Source organism: Actinia tenebrosa, unplaced genomic scaffold (assembly GCF_029948245.1).
Source record: "Actinia tenebrosa isolate PJP-AT-01 unplaced genomic scaffold, QUT_ActTen_1.0 PGA_scaffold13__45_contigs__length_12533684, whole genome shotgun sequence".
In the NCBI taxonomy this organism is placed as follows: Eukaryota; Metazoa; Cnidaria; class Anthozoa; order Actiniaria; family Actiniidae; genus Actinia; species Actinia tenebrosa.
Genome location: NW_028292573.1, coordinates 8305667 through 8327751, shown reverse-complemented (window position 1 = coordinate 8327751; position 22085 = coordinate 8305667). Strand labels below are relative to the sequence as shown.

The window sequence follows — 22085 nt, the reverse complement described above, 5'->3', positions numbered from 1 at the left end:
AGTTAGACTCAAATTTAGTTAATCTGAGAAATAGAAACAAAAACAATTAGATAGATACTTAAGTACTGTAAGGCCCTGGCTAAACGAGGAAACATGTTTCCAAAAACATGTTTACAGCGCGCATGTTTCCTCGATGTTTCCCAGTTTAGCCACATGCGAAACATTGCTGCGTGCAACAAATTTTGCTTCCAAGACGCAAAACAAGTTTTTGCTGTGCGGCAGAAACATTTCATGTTTCCAAGACGCATGGAAACATTGTTTCCCGATGTTTCCTGACAGTTTTGCCACCTTAGGAAACATTTAGGGAAACATGTTTCCTCGTCTAGCCAGGGCCTAAGTCCCCATTCATAGTCCCTCATTAAAACACCGCTGACCAGCTGACATTCACAATGTGCGCAGTAGACCTTGCAAATGAGTTGCAAATCTAGTATTATAAAAACAACAAAAGTGCAGTCGGTTTTAACATGTATTCCAGCCAATTGCAATCTTTTTTAGTGCATTACAATTTACGTCGACTGACAGGAATAGTTCTCGTAGCAAGTACAATCATTATTTGGACGTTTAATAACTTTACAATCGGATCATTCAATTTACGATCATATCTACAACCACAACACGTTGATGATCGTATTCGCGTCATCCATTATGAGCTACAGAGGACGAAGAAACGGCTAGAAGACCCGAAGCACGCTAAGACATTGGGCGAATATTCACTTAGTTCCAGCAAGCAATTTAAGGTAGTTCTGGGTTATACAGCATTTTTCCACGAGAAACCATGGGGTTGGATGAACGGGACGAAAAGATTCAACCATTGGGAAGGAATAGCTTGTCCTTTCTTCCACTGCGAATTAGTTTTCGATAACAAAAAGTTTCGTAGCGCGGATGCTGCTTTATTCCACGCTAAAGACATGCCTGGCCGTGTCGAAATGTATCGAATATACAAACAAAAGCCCAAAGAGCAAAAGTGGATCTACTTTGCTCTAGAGCCCCCAACGTTTAACCCTGACTCAAAATGGCTGAACAACCTATTCCACTGGACGCTAACCTATCGCAGAGATTCAGATTTTTATTCTCCTTACGGATACTACTATAGACCTACGAATGGAGTCAAAGACGCTGATGGAATTATAAACAAGATGATGAGAAGAAAAGACCGTTTTGTAATGTGGGCTTCTAGTCACTGTGCACTTCCCAGAGAAAAATTTATCAAAAAATTAATGAGTTTTATAACTGTTGATGTTTATGGAAAGTGTGCGAGTTTTGTGGGGGTTAAAAGTCCAGGCGAATGTAAACTTGATGCTCCTGAGTGTAATCGGCTTAGACAGCGATATAAATTCCAGTTAAGCTTTGAGAATTCAAACTGCAAAGATTATATAACAGAGAAATACTGGAACGCTTTGCAGTTAGGAATAGTGCCAGTCGTGCTCGGCGGTGCTAACTACAGCAACCCCGAGTTAGCTATCCCTGGATCGTACATCAATGCATTGGACTTCAAAAGTGTTAAAAAACTAGCAGAATATTTGAAATACCTTGATCATAACGATAAAGAGTATAGGAAGTATTTTGAGTGGAGAAAACTGTATAAGAGAATCGTTTATGCACCCTGGACGTGTACACTGTGTGCAGCATTGAATATGAATACGAAGAAAACCTATATCAGTCGGTTGAGTGACTTTTGGAGCGTCAACAAACAATGTGGTATTACAGACAATGCTATGAATAAAATTATAGATGCTGAGTAAAATATATATAGCTCAACTGGCACGTTTTTATGCTTATTAGCAGTTTTGAACACCCATTTTTTGCGAAAGAAATTAAGAAAATGAAGTGGATTAAGAAAGAATTCGGGAGTTTTCAACTTTTGAGGAAAAAGGGATTGTTTTGTTTGTATTCTATCTAAGCATATAAATATAATAATCGGACAGAACTTAAAAACAATAAAGAAATATATACATATTTTAAAAGATTATTCACTACACCTTTTACAACCCGTTATTAACGCGACCGCAATTTTTTAAACATGCGTGAGAAATGTTCAATTTTGGCGTTAATGCCAATATCATTTTGGGTAATTCGTTCATTGAGTTTAACTTATTGGTTTATCTAGATTGTACGAATTCTGTTTCGAAGAGTTTTTAATAAAATCGAAATAATTTTAAGATTTCACGTGGGCAACTCAACTCAACTCTTACAATAGTGTGTGTGCAACCATGTGACTCAAGATACCTTGAGATATGAATAACAATGAAACAGTCGCCATCTTGGTTGATCTAGCGAGAGAAATGCTTTGTTATCGTCATCCAACATGGCGGCAATGACGTAACATGCACCTTGCTCTATACTCGCTGCAAATAGGATTGCTATAATTCCGATTATTATCATTATTATAGCAATAGAAATGAAAAAATAATAATAAGCCTGAAGCGAGATGACGTTTTACCCCCGTCTCTAGACCATAATCCTTTTCACATTGCTTTTGTTCTTTAATTATGACTATTGTTCTTGTATTCTCTAAGGAATGAAAAATTTTAATATGAAAGAATTTTAAAAACTATTATGGTATAGAATCGGGGGTAAAACGTCATCTCGCTTCAGGCTTATTGGTGTTAAATATTATGTTGATATCACATAACTATAACACATGCGTAATAGGTAAATTACGAACCTTACATGAAACGACTGAAGATGAGTGCCAATGGGCCTTTCACAACTTCAAGTCGCGTAAAAAATGAGCCAGCTCAACTAGAAACCGTGGACAGCTGTTTCGGCCTGTATTGGGCCTCGTCAGCACGGTGTATCTAGTGAGCTGGTAGAATCTATCATGTGACTATAACACATAGTTATCTCATTTATAACTACAATGTAACACATGCTATTACATTTTTTTGTCCCTGAAAGCAAGGTGGGGGCCGGGAGGGAGAGCCGAAGGAATCTCCTAGGGTCATAAAACGACCTTACGACTTCATGTAAGACTACATGAAATGGCACTATTCCGTAATAAAGTTTGAGGTTAGTTTTTTTAATATTTGGGGGGGGGGGGGGGGGGGGGGAGGGGGGTGGTTAGGGTTTCAGGACGTTATTATCAATAATAGATAATTAATAATCCAGTAGTGGCATTTTTTGTAGTCCGTACATGAAGCACTAACCTAAAACCTTTACAAAGCTAAAGAGAGTCAATTAAGAAGTCGTTGGTTCAATCCTCGGCCGGACCAACACTCGGGGTCTTAAAATAACTGAGGAAAAAGTATAAGTTAGACTTAGGACTACCACCCTTGTCTCAACACTCCATCCAGCTACTAAACCGATAACGCAGGGGCGTAAAAAACTACTGAGGACGTAAAGAAACCCTGGTATTGAACCCCCATCAGTGCCCGCATTTCAAACTAATCACCTCTCCTTTTATCATCCGACTCGATGTATAATAACTCGATTTATAATATATTCATAGTTTGTTGTTTATATGATTTTTGTCGGCATTTATCACTCGATTCCTCCAAAAGCAATTGAGTCCAGCTTTACACTATATACTCGATTTTTTACATTCAATGACTAAGAATCTGGAATCTACTATTCAAAAACGAGTTGCATTTAAAGATTTATAAACAGACTATTTTTGCAATAAATTTTACGCATTTATAAGTTTTTCTTACCGGCTTTATAATCCATGGTTGCTGTTTAGCCTCAACAAAAGTAAACTGAAAATCCATAGTTTTTTGCTCTCAAGTGAAAAATTAAAAGCAAGCAAGCAGAGTAGAAGGCCCAAGCGGAAAATGCTCAAGGCGACAAGCATATTTTACATATTAAATGAAACCCTTTAGTGGTATTTTTTTTATTTCACGTCAAAAAGAGTTTTAAATCTATTATTTGAAGGATTTAAACGATCGTTCCTCTTACAAGCTTTCAAAATCCCGCCACAATTGACGTCTTTGACCACTTCGTATCCTCATTAATCACTCCTATTCCACTCCAATTTCCTCTTCAAAATTTTTGTCTTTGTGTTTAGAAAAAAAATCTTATAATCTATGACGTCAATACACGGCGATTTTCCTTTTATTAGGTTTTTAGCGCGAAAAGTCCAACGCGCGTCGGTCGTATTTTCCCGCCCTTGTAACGCAATCATTTTTAAACCTCGTAAATTCTTCAGATATGTAAAATAAATACATATCACTGAAGTAGAGAAAAAAGAGAAGAGAAGAGAAGAGAAGGAAAAGGAAGGGAAGAGAAAAAAAGGAAGAAAAAGAAAGAAAAGAAGAGAAAAGAAATGAAACGAAATGAAATGAAAAATATACATTGTTCAATATAAATAACTCAAATAACTATAGCTTATGAATTCAATTAATATTTTAGGAAATCTAAAACTTTGATTTTCCCCCCGTATCGATTATGGGGGGGGGATCGATCACTTTAAAAACTCATTAATTATTGAAAAAATAGAAAACGCATGCGCATGCTGTGTGGAGTTATAAAGCACGCGCTCCTCTCCAATCAGAACGTGAGATTTAGAGCAGTTATTACATAGTTACATAATTGCATAGCAGTCATATTCAACTGACGCTTCTCATTTCTCATGCACGTTACTTGTCAGCTCACACGTGTAAATTCTCTTGCTACTTAAAACATAGTTTTCGTCAGATTATGTATTAAGTACTCAAATTCAGCCTTAGGCAAAGGAAGACTAACTTCTGGCAGACATGTTGTGCTACGTTGCGCTTCCAACACTGGTGAAAAAAACTTTCCCTCGAAAGGAAACGGATGACAAGGAATTATTTTTGAAGATCCCCTTTAGGCATCCCCTAAGTAGTTTCATCAGTTCAAGACACTAAGGCTTAAAGCTCGTAAATATGACGATCAGCTCAGTTGTTAAGGACATCGTCAAGAGGGCGCTGTGAATTGATATTTAGTAATCATGGATTAACGTAGATTAAGGCTATATCAAAAATGAATGGATTCGTCAGCTAATTGCGCGTAGTTGGTTCGTATAGTGTTAAAGCTCATAGAAAATATTCATAATATTATTATCGAGCAATAGCTCTGTCAGGAAAAAGATAAAAATAATGAAGTAGAGGTTCTTTTACGCTTATAAGAATCTTTATGCGTTTACCATACCTGAGATAGATCAAAAACAATCATTGAAAATAAATTAAGGAATCTTCTATATGAAATAATTCTCGAAAAAGGTCTTGAGTCTATATTTAAATTTAAATGTATTTTATGCATCTGCTGTCATAATTTCTTCAGGAATTAAGTTGCATGTTTTACTGACATCATGATTTGTAGCTAAACGACTCGAGTACAACAATATTAGAGAGTTTTAGGTTGACTTTTTTCTCCCCGCAAACGGCAAACGTGAACCACGTTTTCATAGTTTTCCTTTATTTTACTTTACCTTTTACAAACCTTCTCACCAAGCGAAAATACTCTTTTGTTTTTCTACTACTTGGACTTTTTTGCGATTCTTTTTCAGTAATTTAAAAGAATTTTTTACTGGTCAACTGACGTTTCACGTTTGCCGTGAACGTAAATCTAAAACTCTCTATTATTGTATACTGAACCTCCCAAAATACAGACTGTTGATTTACTTTCGTCGAAAAGAAAAAGGATTTTTCATTTGCCTGGCATAGCTAGAGTCTTTCTTATCTGCAAAGATCTGACAAGTGAATCCAAATCAAACCAATCGCCATCACTTTGCCGCCTACACCTGTTTAAGTAACGTCAAGCTTAGCGACATGACGTCAAACGTGACATCATCTGATGATAAGCACAACCAAATTTGCGTTACACTGAACTACTCAGCATATTACTCAGGTGCTAAATCAGCACGATTAACCTTTGAAATTATTCTAAGAATGTCCTGAAGGTGGGGGAGGGGGAGTCCTAATCACATTTCCCAGCCCCCATTTTCACCAAATCCCATAGTCCTAGCCTATGTTTTGATCAAATCTCAATCCCATTTTTTGAGGATGGGATAACTCACAGATTGAACCCTGAAACAACCTCTGGGCTGATCTAAGTCGGCGCATGGCTCACTCACAGATTGAACCCTGAAACAACCTCTTGGCTGATCTAAGTCAGGGCATGGCTAACTCACAGTACAACCCTGAAACAACCTCTGGGCTGATCTAAGTCAGGGCATGGCTAACTCACAGATCCAACTCTGAAACAACCTCTGGGCTGATCTAAGTCCAGGGAGGAAAACTGAAGCGGAGAACACGGAGAAACAAACCCTCAAATCAAGGGAGACACCTAACCCCCTCTATTAAATACAAGGCACGGAGTAAGAAGCCCTCTTTGAGACTTTCACAACTTGCTGCTAAATAGAGGTTAGGCAGAAATAGAGGTATAAATTAGTGCAAAAACCCTCTTTTGGACTTTGACAAATGGTCCCTAAATAGAGGATGGTCAGTAAATAAAGTATTGAATGGTGAAAAAAAAAAACCTCTTTGGCATCGGTATCAAGCTAACGTATTTTAAGTCGATGATGCGGATTGAATAAATTAGAATTGACAAATCCATTCACAGCTTATGAAGACATTAAAGGAGAAATAAGGCTGTACGTATTGCACAATACTGCAGCTGTACATATGACCCTAAAGCCCCATCTCTTAGGAGTAAAGTGTTTCCCACTTATTGCATAGAATTGAACTTGAAAGCAAGCGGAACGTCTAAAAAATAGCAGAGTTTCATAGCATAAGACCAACGTCACACTATTGGACCATTATATTTTACGTAATTTTCAATTTAAATGTTTGTTTTGACAACCATTTTTTTCTCAACTAGGAAGTAAGGTGTTTTTAATGGTCTTACGAAAGAGGCTTCAAGGAACAAAAGAAAGATTAGAAAACCTCTTTGAATTTTCTTCGTGGATTTTTCTAGCACTTTGACTCTCCAAATATTGACTGAAAAATCGTCTCGTACTTCTCTAAGTCAAACGATAAACAATTTCGCAGGGAACAACATCCGTGACTATATATGTACTTAGGCTAATATTTATGTATTTTTTCAGCCACGTACTGAACTAGACTACTAGCCTGATATACAAAATCAAGTTTCAGTAACAGCGCAAGTTTATAGCGATATTGTCTTTTTTTTTCACTGAAGTTCGACAGAAGATAGATATGAACTTTATCAAGTTGGATCATGTTATAAGTTAGACTGAAGATCTTTCTCTGCTTATCATTTACTCAAAACTAATAGCTTTTTCTCACTATCTAGAAATCTTATTGCACCATAAATTCAGCTAGCTGCGCGCGCATTTGTCCCTCCGAATCGATCAAGTTTTTAAAGTGTCAATGCTTCACATTTTGAGTTTTTTATTCATTTTTGAAGTAATTTATTAACTTTTTTTGGTTGTTGAAAAAGATAATAAGCATATAAGTATGAATCCTTGAAATTCAAATCGTATTAGGATTTTTAGGATTACATTACGCAAAGCTACAACCTTTGTAGTATTGCGAAAACCATTTCTGAGTTTTAGCGTATGCAATCTGTTGTTATCGATTGACGAAACGCAGTTGCTGTTTTGTAATCATGATAATTGCGCATAATTTGGGCATCGAAACAATCTAGTATTCAACAAAATATAATAAAAGCCGATTGTTTGTGACTCTCTATATAAATTCCGCTCACGGTAGTGAACGATATCTCGGCAAAAAGTTTGCTTCGCCGTAAAGACTAGTGTTTGAGTACAGACCGACAATTTCTCTCATCTCTAGGTAGTAGAATTTCAGATTCATAAAGATTTCTTGAAAGGAAATGCCTTAAATATTTAGTAGTGATGAAACATAATTATCAATGAATCAGTGATGTCATATTTACGCGTTCTGTCTTTGTTTTATTGACCATAATCACTACTACAAGAACGCGGTTTTTAAAATAACGAAGGTGGGGGTGCTGCAGGAACTGGTAAAATAAAAACTAAAAATCCACATACATTTTTAGGATTTACTTATTTTCTCTATTTCTTTCTTATCCTCTTTTTTCCTTTTCCCCTCAGTATTTTCTTTCTCTCCATCCATTTTATCAAAATGTTGAATAAAATTTCAGCGTTCTAAATCAAAAGGCAGCGATATCCTCGAATATGCTCATTCAAAAGCTTATTATATTTTCTTCTAGAAGATAAATCGGCGTTCATAGCTGTGGCAATCAAGTTCGGTTGACGGTTAACGATTCCTTACTAATCATATTTATGAATAAGTATTCTTTAGTTTATTCGGAGAGCTAAGAATTGTAGAATTTCAAGCTAGTTGAATATTTATAAGTGTTATATTCATATTTCATAATATACGGGGACCATCGCTTTGAATATGTCTTATATCCTATTCAGTGATGATGCGATTGGCAGGAGCCGAGAAATATACGTACTGTTAAAAAAAACGAAAAATACAGCTATGTTGATTATTTTTTTGGTGGTTGTAGCCTCATGCTTTGAATAATATTTTTCTGAAAAAAAAAATCTAGTTTTTAAAGAAGCATAGGCTCTTAGAATGAATGATATATTTATATCGGGTTAGTTGTGTCAATTGTGGTTGAGATCCTAAAGCCCAAATTATAAATAATTGCTAAGAATATATCATAAAAATCTGAAAATATTTCTTCATACCTGTTGCATCACCGTCAACAAAATATTATACCCCTTCGCTTTTCTTGTTTAGCAGAAAACAGAAGTCCTTAGTGCAAAAATATTATCTGAAATTGTGATCTCGTCAAATGGACGGCGCTCCTTTTTCTTGATATCCAGGTTTTTCTCCACTCGTTCACTAAGTTTGCCCTAAAGTTTTTCCAAACACAAATTTACTTAATAATTTTAGTAAAATCTCCAATACAAAAAGACCGACAAGGATAATCTTCAAAATTAATCACACGAACTGAAAAACCGAAGTATTTAGATATTTTTTTTTACTTATCGCATGATTATTTTTTGTGTACAAATGGGAACTCCAATTTCTCTTATTTGCTCTTCTCATTTTCAGAAACAAATTAAAGTTTGTGTTTCAGTGCTTCGGAAGTGATTACAATCGGATTTGACATCTTCGAAATAAAGCTACCCAACGTTTGAGAAAATATATCTATTTTTTAATTTCAGAGTTTCGAAAAAAACCACTTACAACTTTATTTCGATTCAAGGGAATTTTGCCTTTAGTTATTCATATCCTGCGTGAATAAAAGAAAACTCGGTGAACGGGTAGTGTGAATACGTCAAGAGTAGGTTTAATAGTGGGTCGGTGTGAGTACTACTATGCGGCATAGATATAGTTTTCCGGTTACCAAGGAAGATTTTTCAGTTCAATCCATTCACTATATATTTTTCTATGACGAAAGAACATTAAGAATTTATTGAAAGCCAACTTGTATAAACGTGAAAAATACTCGTATTTTCTATAGTCGTCAGTCGTTAAGAACACAGTTTTTTTCATGGTCATATCTTTTTTGAATCAAGATTTTTTTTCACGTTTCATAGCTACGATTATGATCATACACTTTCGGAGGATGCGATTGAAACTACGTTTATCCGTGAATTTGTCATCAAGTTATAAAGAAAACGTCTGTTTCGCTGATAAAACATTCAAACAATTTTTCTATCGGTTAAATTGATGCAGCTTGCAAAAATATGGTTTTAGAGATTTTTATTATTCACGACAAAAATTGCCCAAATTTCAAAATTTTCTTTACATTAATTTTTCGTATATGACTTCTGGGGTATAATTTCTACCCAATGATTTGCTATTTCTGGAAATATTTTTTTTTACATGAAAAATGTGTTTCTAACTCAGATAGACAAAGAAATGCAGTACCCGGTATCAGCTGAGCCGAGAGATGGCGTCTCTCTTGCTCATTGTAAAGTGTACTTATGTATACGTATACAAAAAACGCTCTAGAAATTTCGATCCGATTCCTACTCTTGTCTCACCGATTTATCATCATTAATATCATCAATGAAACGTAGAGTCATACGGTATAGCGAAGTATGAACGCCTTTTTTTATGACCAAAGCAACCGATTTATTTATGTTTGCTATTTATTTCATATTCTTAATATTTTATCATTAACAATCATTTTGGATGTTTTTGATTCTAGAAATTTCCAGATTTGTCTTTTCATTCTTTTCTCTCCGCTTGAATAGCGATATGAGAACCAATCCATTCATGTCACGTTGATTGCGTGTAGTTCGTTTACGTTCGTTTCGTGACAATGCAAGCGTGATGTGGCAACATATACAACGAAAACAGAACTGTACCACAATATTCGACCAAAAATCAAACATTCTTCATTTCAACTGTATCTCAAACCTTCTTAAATCATATTTAACGAAATTTTCGCTTCCTCAAATAAAATAGCACTAAATCTGGCACGTAAAATCATATTCTCTCGAGGGTTAAAAATTCTAATTTGCAGGAAGTGGCGTTTTTAATGAACAATGTTTTCGTGTAGGCAGCCAATCAGAGGACTCATATAACGTCAGATGACATGAGGACTGACGTAACAGCACCATATATGGGAGGGGGCCATCCAACACACTAAACTCATTGCGTCAGGATTTTTGCGATCATTCCCTTTCGCAACGACAAGAAATATCAAGCACTATATCAACAAAATGTACTGTTTTTCCGTACTTAGCTGTTAGAGGGAAGGCCAAACGGTCCTCCCAAGTCTAAAGTAGAGGTCTAAGGCTGTACAAGCAACAGCTCAAGTCGACACAAAGAGTGATTTCGAGGGAAATCACTGTTTAAAGTTACGCCATCACCACAACGGTCTGTTTGTGTGCAACGTCATTGTGCTTAGTTGGCAATACGGAATATCTGAAGGTCGCCACAAAGCTCTTCTGTTCGCTCAAAAGCCGTCCAAGAGCAACGCAGAAATTATATCGGAGTTCTAATTCCTTCGTAGTTTCTTTAAAGTCATTTAGATGAACAGTTCGACGGTACGGTATCATCCATATCAGCGATATGCGTCCAAAACAAATACTGAAACGACTGCGCCATTACCAAACCTGACTATAGGTTTACAACCAACACCGCCTAAAAGAGTCAAAGAGACCCCACATATATGTAAAGTTGATAAATATATTATCCTCGAACGTTCTGGAGGAGGAAATCTTCATCGCGCCATAAATACAGAGACTCAAGAAGAGCTAGCATGTAAGATAATAGAAGTAAATTTATTTCGTGAAAGTTTGGCTCCTGTGTTTCATCTGGCCCCTCACGAAGGCATTAACAAGGTTAACGAGATCTTAGTCAGCGATTCGTACGCTTACGTGTTTTTTGAAAGATCATTCGGGGACTTACACAGCTATGTTAGGACTAAAAGAAGATTGAAAGAGGAGGAAGCAAGCAAGATCTTTAGCCAGATAGCTAGTGTCGTCGCTCACTGTCATGCTTCGGGAGTCGTCCTAAGGGACCTCAAACTACGGAAGTTTGTGTTCAAAAACGAAGAAAGGTAAGCGCTGACGTTTTATATACAAGAGCCTCAGATTTTTTTGTTGAAGCTAAGTTCATTTAATTCTCAACCATATGGTTTTGGCCTATTCTTTTGGGCATTGTTCGATTAGATTCATTTTGGTACCTCGTGGAAGTCACCCAAATGAGTGTTGTATGTGCTTTGCAATGCTTTGTTCTACAGCTTGTTGTCAGGTAACATCATTACTGACTTGACACATAACAAAACAAAAATGTTTGCCCTGACAAAACAATTTTTTTCTAAATCTTTTCTACGAACTAGAAATTGATTTTAATTTGTGGTGAAATCGATGAAGAAATCGATACGATGTTCGCGTGTTGTGTAAATTTCAGGGTTTTATTGTCACACATTCATATAACGACCAAAAAAAAAACGCTTTCGTGTCCTCCAATGTTATGAATGACGACTCTCTTTTCCTTACCCCAAATATGCCGTCACCTGCAGTAACTATTCTATAAATATTTCTCATATTTTTAAACGAGGATCGCTTTATTCTAGTCTTAAAATTCTATATACGACATTAGTTAGGTTGTGTATCACAGAGAGCAAAAGTGACCTACGTTCAGCCATTGTTTCGATGAGATCTAAACGCTGAAGTCACTTCCGGCCTGGGTTTTGTAGCGTAAGATCCCAAAGGTCCCTAAGAGGAAACACCTTTGTTTACCGGACTTCAAACTATTTGCTTTTTTGTCTATTTTCACTTCATTAAATAAATAGCGGGATTCCAACTTAAATCCTTCAGAAAATTCGAATTAGGCAATATGGCGGGAAGTTTCGTCATATAGTGTCTGTGAGAAGAATCGACTGCTCATAACTATATTAGCATAAATCAATCCGAGCAATATTCATTGCTCGATATTTTTTTGATTTTTTATATTTTTGTTTTTCTTGGTTCCAGTTTTAAGAAAGAAATGTAAGCTTGCTTGATTATGAAATCATTTTTGATTCGTGGCACGTAAAAACACGTGGCATCGAAGACCAAATCGTACGTTTGCCAGCTCTAGTAGCCACGTGTTTATTTCCAATCTCTTTACAAGTATTTGGGCTCTTTATAAACTCGAGAACAATTGACAAAGGGCACTTCACGCGCTGACTTTGTTCTTTTTACCTCGTTGGAAAGCGTGGCAAAGAATCTGTGTCTGTAACAACAAATTTATTAACGAATAAACAAACTTATAAAATAAAACTCCTAAAACGATCTTTCTTCCAAACAGTGATGATTTTTTTAAAGCTGTACCTAAGATTACAATAATTTAAGAATTTTTTTTCTTTTGGTGTAAAAGTACTTAGATTTTCATTCACAATACCAAAGTTATAATGAGTATAATCCTGATTGTAGTTATGATATTACTGGCTAATTTTATTTATAGGGTATTGTCCATCTCCATGTGACTAATTGAGATCCATGGTACAACCATACCTTAGGGTGTGTCTTTTTAACCAATTTTTATGTGCCCCTGAGGTAATAGAGAACAAAAAAAGCTCTAATGCCTGTTCTAACAAATGACAAAGTGATTTCTTCATCAAAAGGATTGTTTCTCAACAAAAGAAGTGGATTTCCACCTAGACTAACTTGAATTAAGAAGTGTTTTTGTATTAACTGTTTTAAATCTTTTAGAGCTCAAGACTGACATAAGAAGTGTCTCCAAGATTGTATTTACTTAACATTTTTAGATTTACTTAATTTGGATACCTAAAACTGCATCAAAATTTAGAAATTTTTACATCTTTTTTTTGTCGGTTCTTAGTAAAAAAAAAATTTTTTTATTGAATGTATTTAGGACTAAAGTCTTTATTTTTCTGATGCATTTGTTTGTTGTTTTGTACTTTGTTAAGGTGCCATTTGATCCAATAGTTTTCTAGTCTTTTATGCTTAGAATTAAGAAAGCCCCGGTAATTGTTAGCTCTACAGAAGGCTAGTGCAGCCCCATGTGCTACAACAAACCACATGCTTTATGTGTAAGAACAGCAGATGTATAGGTCTGCTGCAGTGGTCTTTTGAGGGAACTTCATGGCAAACCCCTTCAGAGAAGCCCAACAAAGAAGACTAGATAATAATTGTAATCTTAAACAAAGGCATTCACCTCTGATGCTAACAATAGATCTTTGGCTTTGTTCAATTTTATTGGAGTCTCACTAATTCTTTATTGTAGTTGTGAAGATCATAATTTTTTTTACCACAAACTCAGTTCGTTTTTCGACCTTTCCTTCAAGGCAAAGAGAAAATAACTTGTTAATTGATAAAAATCTTGAAAAACATAAAAGCACATGCTGTTATTCTTAATAGTACTTGAAACTTTTCTTTCTAAGAATTTTAAGCTATTTGTTCCCCTTTTCAAGTAACTTGGTTCCTGCTAATATTATTGGCTATATCATGTTCTAAGCTCTGAATTTTCTAAGAATTAATAGGTTGGAAGTTTTAGTCCAAAAATCTTTATTGAATGTTCAACTCGAGTTTCCATGTGCAGGAAATCTTTTGTCTTTTTGTTACGGTATCGTAATCTCACACTTATTCCATATGGTTTTACAAACAGCTATTAAAAAAATAGAAAAATTGCTTTATTCAGATTATGAGACTAGGATTGTTGTTTCTTTTTCATTAAAATGGAATGATATCATTTACACCTTTCGATTATTCAAACGCCATCCCACTATGTGCAGCCCACATGAGGAAGTCTATTCAAGACAATGTTGACTTGAATTTATACATATACATGCATTTACTTCCAATTTATACTGCTCTCAGGCATTTTTTCAATTAAGCATTACAATTAGTATAGATTTTAAAATCTGTTCTAATAATTCAACCATTCCTTATTCTCAATTCATTCATACAAAGGAATATACCCCAAATGGTAATCTAAGCTTTTTCAACAAAGGGTTTTCGTGAATACTACATAATTTTCAGTAAAAGAGTTTATTAACAAACCAAATTTATTGAACATTTTTTTTTTTTCAAAAATGTATTTCAACTTTATCATATTTGGATTTAAAGTAATGGTTAATCTGGTTTCTCATTGCACAGCCTTTTTAACTTTCATTTATAGTATTCCATTGTTCAAAAGATTGTGGATTGCTCTTTTGTTAGTTAAGTTTACATATTCTGTTGAATCTCTTACATTGCTCTAATTCTTTTATTCAACCAAAAATGTATTTTATTTCTTTTGAATACGATCTAGTTTCCTAGCAATTGCACTTGCGTTTCATCATCTATTTCACAAGATCAAATATTATTTCATCATCGTCTTATTCTTGATAGTCCGTTGTGGTGCAATGTTTGAATGAGCAGATATCATATTCACTTCCTAGTATCTTGGTAACAAATCTACAGACCTATTGCACAACATATCCTAAGCTATAAATATAACTTTTAACTTAATATATAAACTGAAAAAATATGCTTCTAAGATTAGCTCTCACTCACTCTTTTCATAGAAACTTTGTTTAGTTTTAAAGGTTTTTTTTCTGTAAAAAAAAACATTTTCACTTAAAGACTTAAATTGACATTTATTCAATTTTTTTATTTTTCTTCCATAGGAGTAAAGTAAAATTAGAAGGCTTGGACGACGCATGTCTTCTGAATGGTGAAGACGACACATTAGAAGACAAGCATGGTTGTCCAGCATATGTGAGCCCCGAGATTTTACAGTCGACTGGAGGATACTCTGGAAAAGCTGCCGATATATGGAGCCTTGGTGTAATGCTGTATACAATGATCGTTGGTCGCTACCCATTTCATGACAGCGAGCCATCGGCTCTATTTTCGAAAATACGAAGAGGAAACTTCGCTATTCCAGACACGATTTCTTCCAAGGCCAAGTGCTTGATTCGTTCGATGATGAGAAGAGATCCTATCGAAAGATTAACGGCTTCAGAGATTCTCGAACATCCTTGGTTTAACTCTACGTTCCCGATTAACAGTCCCTGCCGAGTGGACCAGAAGATAGCAGATCAGACTGTACCAGACTTGACCACGGATGACAATACTTCGTTCTTTTTATAGAACATTCATCGCGATTACTTACAGAACTAACTTCCAAGACATTTTTCTGAAGAAATTTCAACATATATAAACCTGGTTTTATTATTAGTTTAGTACCAAAAATGGAACTCAAATGGTCAGAGAAGCCAAAAGATAATCTGAATACCTCGGCCATATTTATTGTATATAACAGTAGTTTTGAGGTATTTTTGGGATTCCGAGATCTTGTAATTATATTATCATCATGTACAGAAAAAAGACTTAAAATATCTTAGCATATTTTAGTTTTGAAGTTATTACTAAGGATCAAAATTTTAGCTAAAGATCGAAGTTATCTAAAGTGATATGGGATTGAGGGATTTAAACCTTTTATTGTTAATATTTTGGGATTGTGATTAATTTCCTTGTAAAAGAAAAAGAGACAAAAAGTCGTTAAAAAAATCCCCAAATGGACCAGACGCTTATTATTCCCCACAGGTGGGGTGAAGGAAAAACTTTCTTTTCTGTGCTGCAGTCACAGTGTGAAGGTTTTGCTAAACCATATTTGCAAAATTCAATAAAGAATGGCTTTGTTTACAAAAATAATGGCTACAATTTTGTCGTAAGAAATTGTCACAGATTTGAAAAAAAAAATCTAATGAGGTATAGTAAGTTCAGTAAACCGTAGACTAGATAGGAAACTTTGCCCTAATTAATAATATGGACTCTAACAACCCCTGAGCAGAATTTAGCGTGTTTGGTTTAGTCTTGAAAAACTTGTTCTCTTAAGAAAATTAATCGTATGTCGTGTCGTGAGTGTCTGATATCCTAAGCGTTTTACAGCCATACGAAATCCATTCTGATCCATTAGAACTAACCACGGGTAATATCATACGAGAAAGATGTTGCACCAGCCCGACCCCCCTCTCGGCAGTCCCGCCCGCAAACAGGAAGGCTTAGAAGTTAGTAGCATTTGACAAGGAAGGTACAGAACAACTAGTGGCAGTTGAGTTACAGGAAAAGATAATAGAAAAATGTCATGTCTGGGAAACAAAAAAAAACATAGTTCTATTCTTACCCTACACCACGGCTTCCGTATTAAAAACATCTCTTTTTGTTACCGAGTTCTTGAGCTTTGGGGACATAGCAACCGTAGCTTGGTTGATTAGAAACCCTATTTTCAATATCGTATTAGTCTTCTTGAAACTAACTGCGTACGTAGTTTTGCCAGCTAAAGGGGTTTGAATTCTGAATAACAAAAATAATGGCGATATCTGAAAAGGTTTCTAGGAGTAGCAGTGTCAAGGTGTAACACGGCCATGTCATGTCTGCCACGGAAATCCTGATCCAGGCTTATGTAACTGATAAAGAATGTGTTAGCGAATAAGCGGAGGAAGCGATTGGATATTACTATTACTGTAGATTATTGTATATATTTATGCTTTGTGTGAGTTGAAAGGTTGGAGGATAGATAAGATGGATAGTCAAGGAATGAAGTGACAGTGGGAAACGAGGAACATATCGGTAGGAACTGAAGTTGGTACCGTACGTCTCATTCTTGAGGGAAACCATTTCAATGTTACAGCATGTCGTACCGTGTACGTGCCTAAGTCAGTACCGTACGTTTCCCACTCATACGATAACCATTTTTATAGAAGCCATTTCAATGTTACGGCATGTCATACCGTGTACGTGCTGTAAGTCAGTACCGTACGTTTCCCACTCATACGATAACCATTTTTATAGAAGCCATTTCAATGTTACAGCATGTGGTACCGTGTAAGTGCTGTAACAGTACGCGTGCGTTTCCCACTCATACGATAACCATTCTTATGGGAAGCCATTTCAATGTTACAGCATGTCGTGTGTAAGTGCTGTAAGTAAGTAATGTACCGTACGTTTCCCACTCATACGATAACCATTCTTAAGGGAAGCCGTTTCAAGGATGGGGTTGGGGGGGGGGGGGGAACCAAAACCCACATTCATATGTGACGTCATGCCCGGCAGTTTTTAAGCTTTTATCTAGAAATATTACAGCGCTCTTATTCTCGAAGAGGTATGATATGAACATAAACGAGTGGTTGAGGGTTGGGTGTTCATTTATGTGCGAGGACTCGGAATTGCTGGCTTCTTTAGATAGAAAGTGCACTAGTCACAGCAGGTAGTACTACACAAATAGAAATCATAACAATAGAGAGAAAATACCGAGAATTGAAACCAAGTGGAGTAAAATGGGGTTCGAAACCATTGACATAAATAAAATAAAAAATCGATTCATTTTGCCATACCCCCGAGACATCCGCAGAGCTGAGGCGTCGTATGGACTTCGGACTTGACGGCGATTAAATCCTTCTGCCCTTGGGTGTACGAATTACGCAAGAAAATGTTCTAGCCGAAGCATCAGGGGAGAGACCAGCCGGCCCCCAGACCATATCGGCTAATCCCTTGCATCTCTGCCACGCACGGAATCGGTTGAAAATGTGATGTTAAAAAGTCTAGTCTATCTGGTGCATTGTTTTCACGGCTATTGTTATGCTGATTTACCTGGAACCGTGGTCCAGTGGAAAAAACGTGGGCTATATCCATGAAGTCAAGCCCGGTTGGGCGAAGTTAGTGCCTGGATGGGTGACCTGAGCCTTATGCCTACTTTCGATCGATGACTACAATCCGTTTTGAGTTGAGAAATTGTCGAAAATCAAAATGAAAAATTGAATCCGTTACCGGCAGTCTGTAATTAGGAGCAGTTTTTCTAAGTACCACAAGAGAGTTGTTCGTATACAGCTATTTAAAAGAAGGTTGAATGGGAGAAGAGATAACTAGCTAAAAACTAGTGTGAGCTGCATCGGTGTTTCTAATGAAAAAGTAATGATAAAAAGGTAAATTATACACTGAAAAGATGAAAAAACTTACTGACGTTTCGGACGCTAGTCCTTCGTCGTAGTAAAAGAGAGAGAGGTGGTAGAAAGGAGTGCAAGACAAGAAACCAATGAGAACAAGGTGGGCAAGGAAACAAAATGGGAGAATGGCGATAGGCGATAAGTGATAGGAGATTTGTTGCATGGCTGTAAAGTAGTTTTTAGCTAAGCACATTGACCACGTTATGAAGGTTATTATTATTATTATTATTATTATTATTATTATTATTAAGATCACAAGAATAGCTAGAATGACTGATTTGTATTTCTTATCATTATTCTTGTCAATAACACAGATTTTGTTGTTTGAGATATTTGGTGTTCATGCACGTAGTCGACAAAACCATTTAAAAAGCTTCGATTATTCGTGTTTAGATGCATGCCATACCCACTGTGCATTTCGGTCCTGCATTCGCCTATCACAGACCGTTATATGTCGTTCGTCCCTTCAACGTTTTTTGAAATAGCTGTATTCTGAATGTCGAGGAAAGACATGAACATTTCAAACAATTTCAGTCTCTAGAACTCAAGTGGCAAATTTATCATGTGACATGCAGGTACTCGTTTCTTTTTTTTTTTGTTCTTTGTTTGCAGCAACTCATCTAAAATGCAGCAACTCGTTTGTTATATGTAGCAAATCGTCTAACTTGCTGCATGTCACTTATGGGCCGACCGTTATTGAAATACTAGTCAACGTGTAATAGTCAAATAAACACAAAAGAAGGTTCAAGGGGATCTCTCAAGGATTCTGGTCTTCGAGTCTCGATTTTCAAAACGAGTCTCGATTTTCAAAACGTGTCTCGATTTCCATGAACGAGTCTCGATCTCTAACGACATGTCTCGATTCCCAAGAACGAGTCTCGATTCAATCGAGGGGGCTTTTAATCGAGGGACGATCGACGATCGAGGAGGCTTTTTTGGAAATCGAGGAAGTATTGAGTTCAAACCGAAATACGTACGTTATTTAAAAAAGCAAAGCCTTATATAAAAGCTACCGCTATCCTATTATATTATATATTGAAGAGATATTGATAGAAAACGAGCGCGCGTTGAGTTATACAAGCACGCGAGGAATTGCGTGAGTCCGAGAAAAGTACTATTAATATCATATAGAAAGTAAAATTAAATGTGTCATTATTTTGGCCCGCTTTTCACGTAAATTATGGAGGACTTATTGGATATTTTTTCGTTGTGATTTAATTAAACAAAAATATCCCTGCATAATAATTAAATCCAAAATTTCTAAATATACTGTAGGGTCGTTTTATGGCAAGACTGGAGGGCTCCTATTTGCAATTGCCTTAAAAAAAACGGGAATAAAAAATGGGAATATGAAAATGTTTTTATGATGAAAAGGTGGAACTTTGGGAGTTGGACTCTTTTCGATTATTTCGAGCCGTTAATCATTCGAAGTAAAAAATTGCACACTTAACACAGACGCGTGATCTGACGCCATGTAAGGACCTCCGTTTTATTTTTTATTAACTTAGTATACAATTATTTATTTATTTTTGTGGCATTAAATTTTTAATAAGAATTCATAGTTGTACAGTATCTTTTTTTTACATAACATGTGCTAATTTAATACTAGTAATTATCTCGCAAATATCAGACTCCTATATTAACAAATCTCGTTTCATATTTCCTACAAACTGTAATTGCTCATATTCAGAATACATATAATATAAAAATGGCAGCAGTACTTTTTTTAAAATGCTGTAATGATATGTGTTACAGAATGTATCCCAATTCCCAATGAAAGTTTTAGTGGACATCAAAGTTTTTCCATGGCATATATATTTGGAAATTATTTTTTTTCATAAGCATGTGTCCTGTCCGTGGAATGTTGTGGTATGGCCTTGATGACGTCCACCAAAACCGAGTTTGTTTGACCGAAAATGAAAAAAAGCCAGTGACGAATTAAGTAGACTAGTTATTCTTCATACGTTTAGCTTTTTCCCTCCTCAATATTCTCCTTCTCTTTTTCGCTGCTTCTTTTGTTTCTTTGTTTTCCCTTTCCTTTTCCCTTCTTTCCCTTTCCTCCCTTTCTTTTTCAAAGCGCACGAAGAGTTATTGTACCAAATAAAGTTTAAGGTAATTAGTTTGTAACTTCGTTTGCTATTTTCTTCACACCACTGAGGTTACGGCTTCAACGCGAGTATATTTTCATAATTTAGCACAGGTCGCCCAAGCTCTGTATTCGTAAGATAGTATAAGAGAACGTAAATCGAAAACATAATAAAGAGTCAATGCAATCGTCTATATCATTTTCAATCATTCCTTTTCTATCCGATAGAAGCGAATTGGTCAAGGATTGAGCGAGTTGAATAGACTTTTCAAAATGAACGCTTTCCCCTGCCCTAAATAATTGGCCTCATAATAATTGATATTCAGAATCACCTATAAATACATTTTTCCGGTCTTTCAGTCAGCGGATGCTGGAAAGCGATATGTGCCTAGACCATGTGGTATGTGGTCCACCTGCTGGACCATTGACAACTTGGCTCTGCATATGAGACGCTCTCAATGCGTTTCACTGCGGAGTCCATTATTTGAGAAGATGGGCCAGGTCTGGAGGTTGATGCTCCTCCTAAATTCAAGTTTAGAGGTCCACCTCGAGCTTTTTTCATCCAAGCAACCCGTGGATGTATTATTGACGTAAGTTTTCTCAACAGATACAACCAAGCCAATAAAAAACAGATCAGTAAAGTGCGGTTGATACATGGGTGTAATAAATTATTCCTGGGGTCAATAAAATATGCCATTAACTAATACCATATGAAACAACCAATAAATAAACCTTGTTTCTGACTTTCATTACTCTCTTCAGTTTCTACGATACCATACGTGACGTCATCGAAGAGGGAGAGGCAATGGGAAGGACAATCGATATAAACAATTTGAAAAGTGTCGACATTCATGTGGCGGTTACGATTGTAAAATACCAGAAAATAAAGGTACTTGGTAAAATGGCATGTAAGCTCCTCCGCAGCCGTCACATAATTTTCGCGCCTATAGCAGCCTGGAAATACGCTTTATAAAAAAAATATTACGAATTATTATTACTATTATTATTATAACTATACATAATACATAAGTAATAAGGCGGTAATAAGTTCAAAAGTTAACTAGTATGTATTTATCACATTCTTAGACTGAGAGCAACAAGACGAGTGCTGTAAATAAAAAGTAGGTAAAGTTCAATCAAATCCAGATTCCACCCCCTTCGAACTGCTATCATTTGGAATTCCATGGATAATATGTCTTGTGCTTTATTCACAGGCGAGACAACGAAGCGGACCAGACTGGAACTGAACGTATAGAAGAATTCATCGATTCCTTAGTAAAGGAGGGGAAACTCGATAGAATTTTAAAAGAGGCAGACGCAGTGGCGAGGAAATTGCCAAAAACGTTTGGTAGGGGAGGGAATATTGGGATGGCCAGTCTGAAGGGCCTTAATGTGTCAATAAGGGAGGTGTTTGAAGCACGTATTCAAGCACCAGACACCCTCGCTGACGAAGTTGACGATATTGTCATCAAACGTTTCATGACACATGACAGAACACATCCAGATAATCTGTATAGCTTAGCTAATGATTCAAAAGACACTGGCTTGAACCTCAGATTATATGGAAATGAGAGCTCTTATATTAGTGGTTCTATCATTAAATTAATGAGTGAAAATAATATAACTTTATAGATCTATTTTAAAACAAGTGTAGTGTCAACGTGCGGCATCGAAATTGTTTATTAAG

General features: G+C 36.0%; 3 protein-coding genes across 3 annotated transcripts; all 3 read left to right on the top strand.

Moving 5' to 3' along the window:
- The first annotated feature begins 13 nt into the window (after positions 1 to 13).
- On the top strand, positions 14 to 1917 carry LOC116306491 (lewis-type alpha-(1,3)-fucosyltransferase-like). The gene has a single exon (XM_031716563.2). It carries the CDS (start codon positions 465 to 467, stop codon positions 1740 to 1742), a length of 1278 nt encoding a protein of 425 aa, XP_031572423.2. The 5' UTR covers positions 14 to 464; the 3' UTR covers positions 1743 to 1917.
- Positions 1918 to 10523: 8606 nt separating this feature from the next.
- LOC116306495 (tribbles homolog 2) lies at positions 10524 to 16021 on the top strand. The gene is made up of 2 exons (XM_031716568.2): positions 10524 to 11433; positions 14992 to 16021. The coding sequence occupies exons 1-2, from the start codon at positions 10904 to 10906 to the stop codon at positions 15455 to 15457; spliced, it is 996 nt and encodes a 331-aa protein (XP_031572428.1). The 5' UTR covers positions 10524 to 10903; the 3' UTR covers positions 15458 to 16021.
- Positions 16022 to 19165: 3144 nt separating this feature from the next.
- Positions 19166 to 22060, top strand: LOC148911761 (uncharacterized). Its single transcript, XM_089028746.1, has 5 exons — positions 19166 to 19285; positions 20759 to 20988; positions 21161 to 21287; positions 21485 to 21519; positions 21613 to 22060. Exons 1-5 carry the CDS (start codon positions 19166 to 19168, stop codon positions 22028 to 22030), a joined length of 930 nt encoding a protein of 309 aa, XP_088884872.1. The 3' UTR covers positions 22031 to 22060.
- Positions 22061 to 22085: the final 25 nt, after the last annotated feature.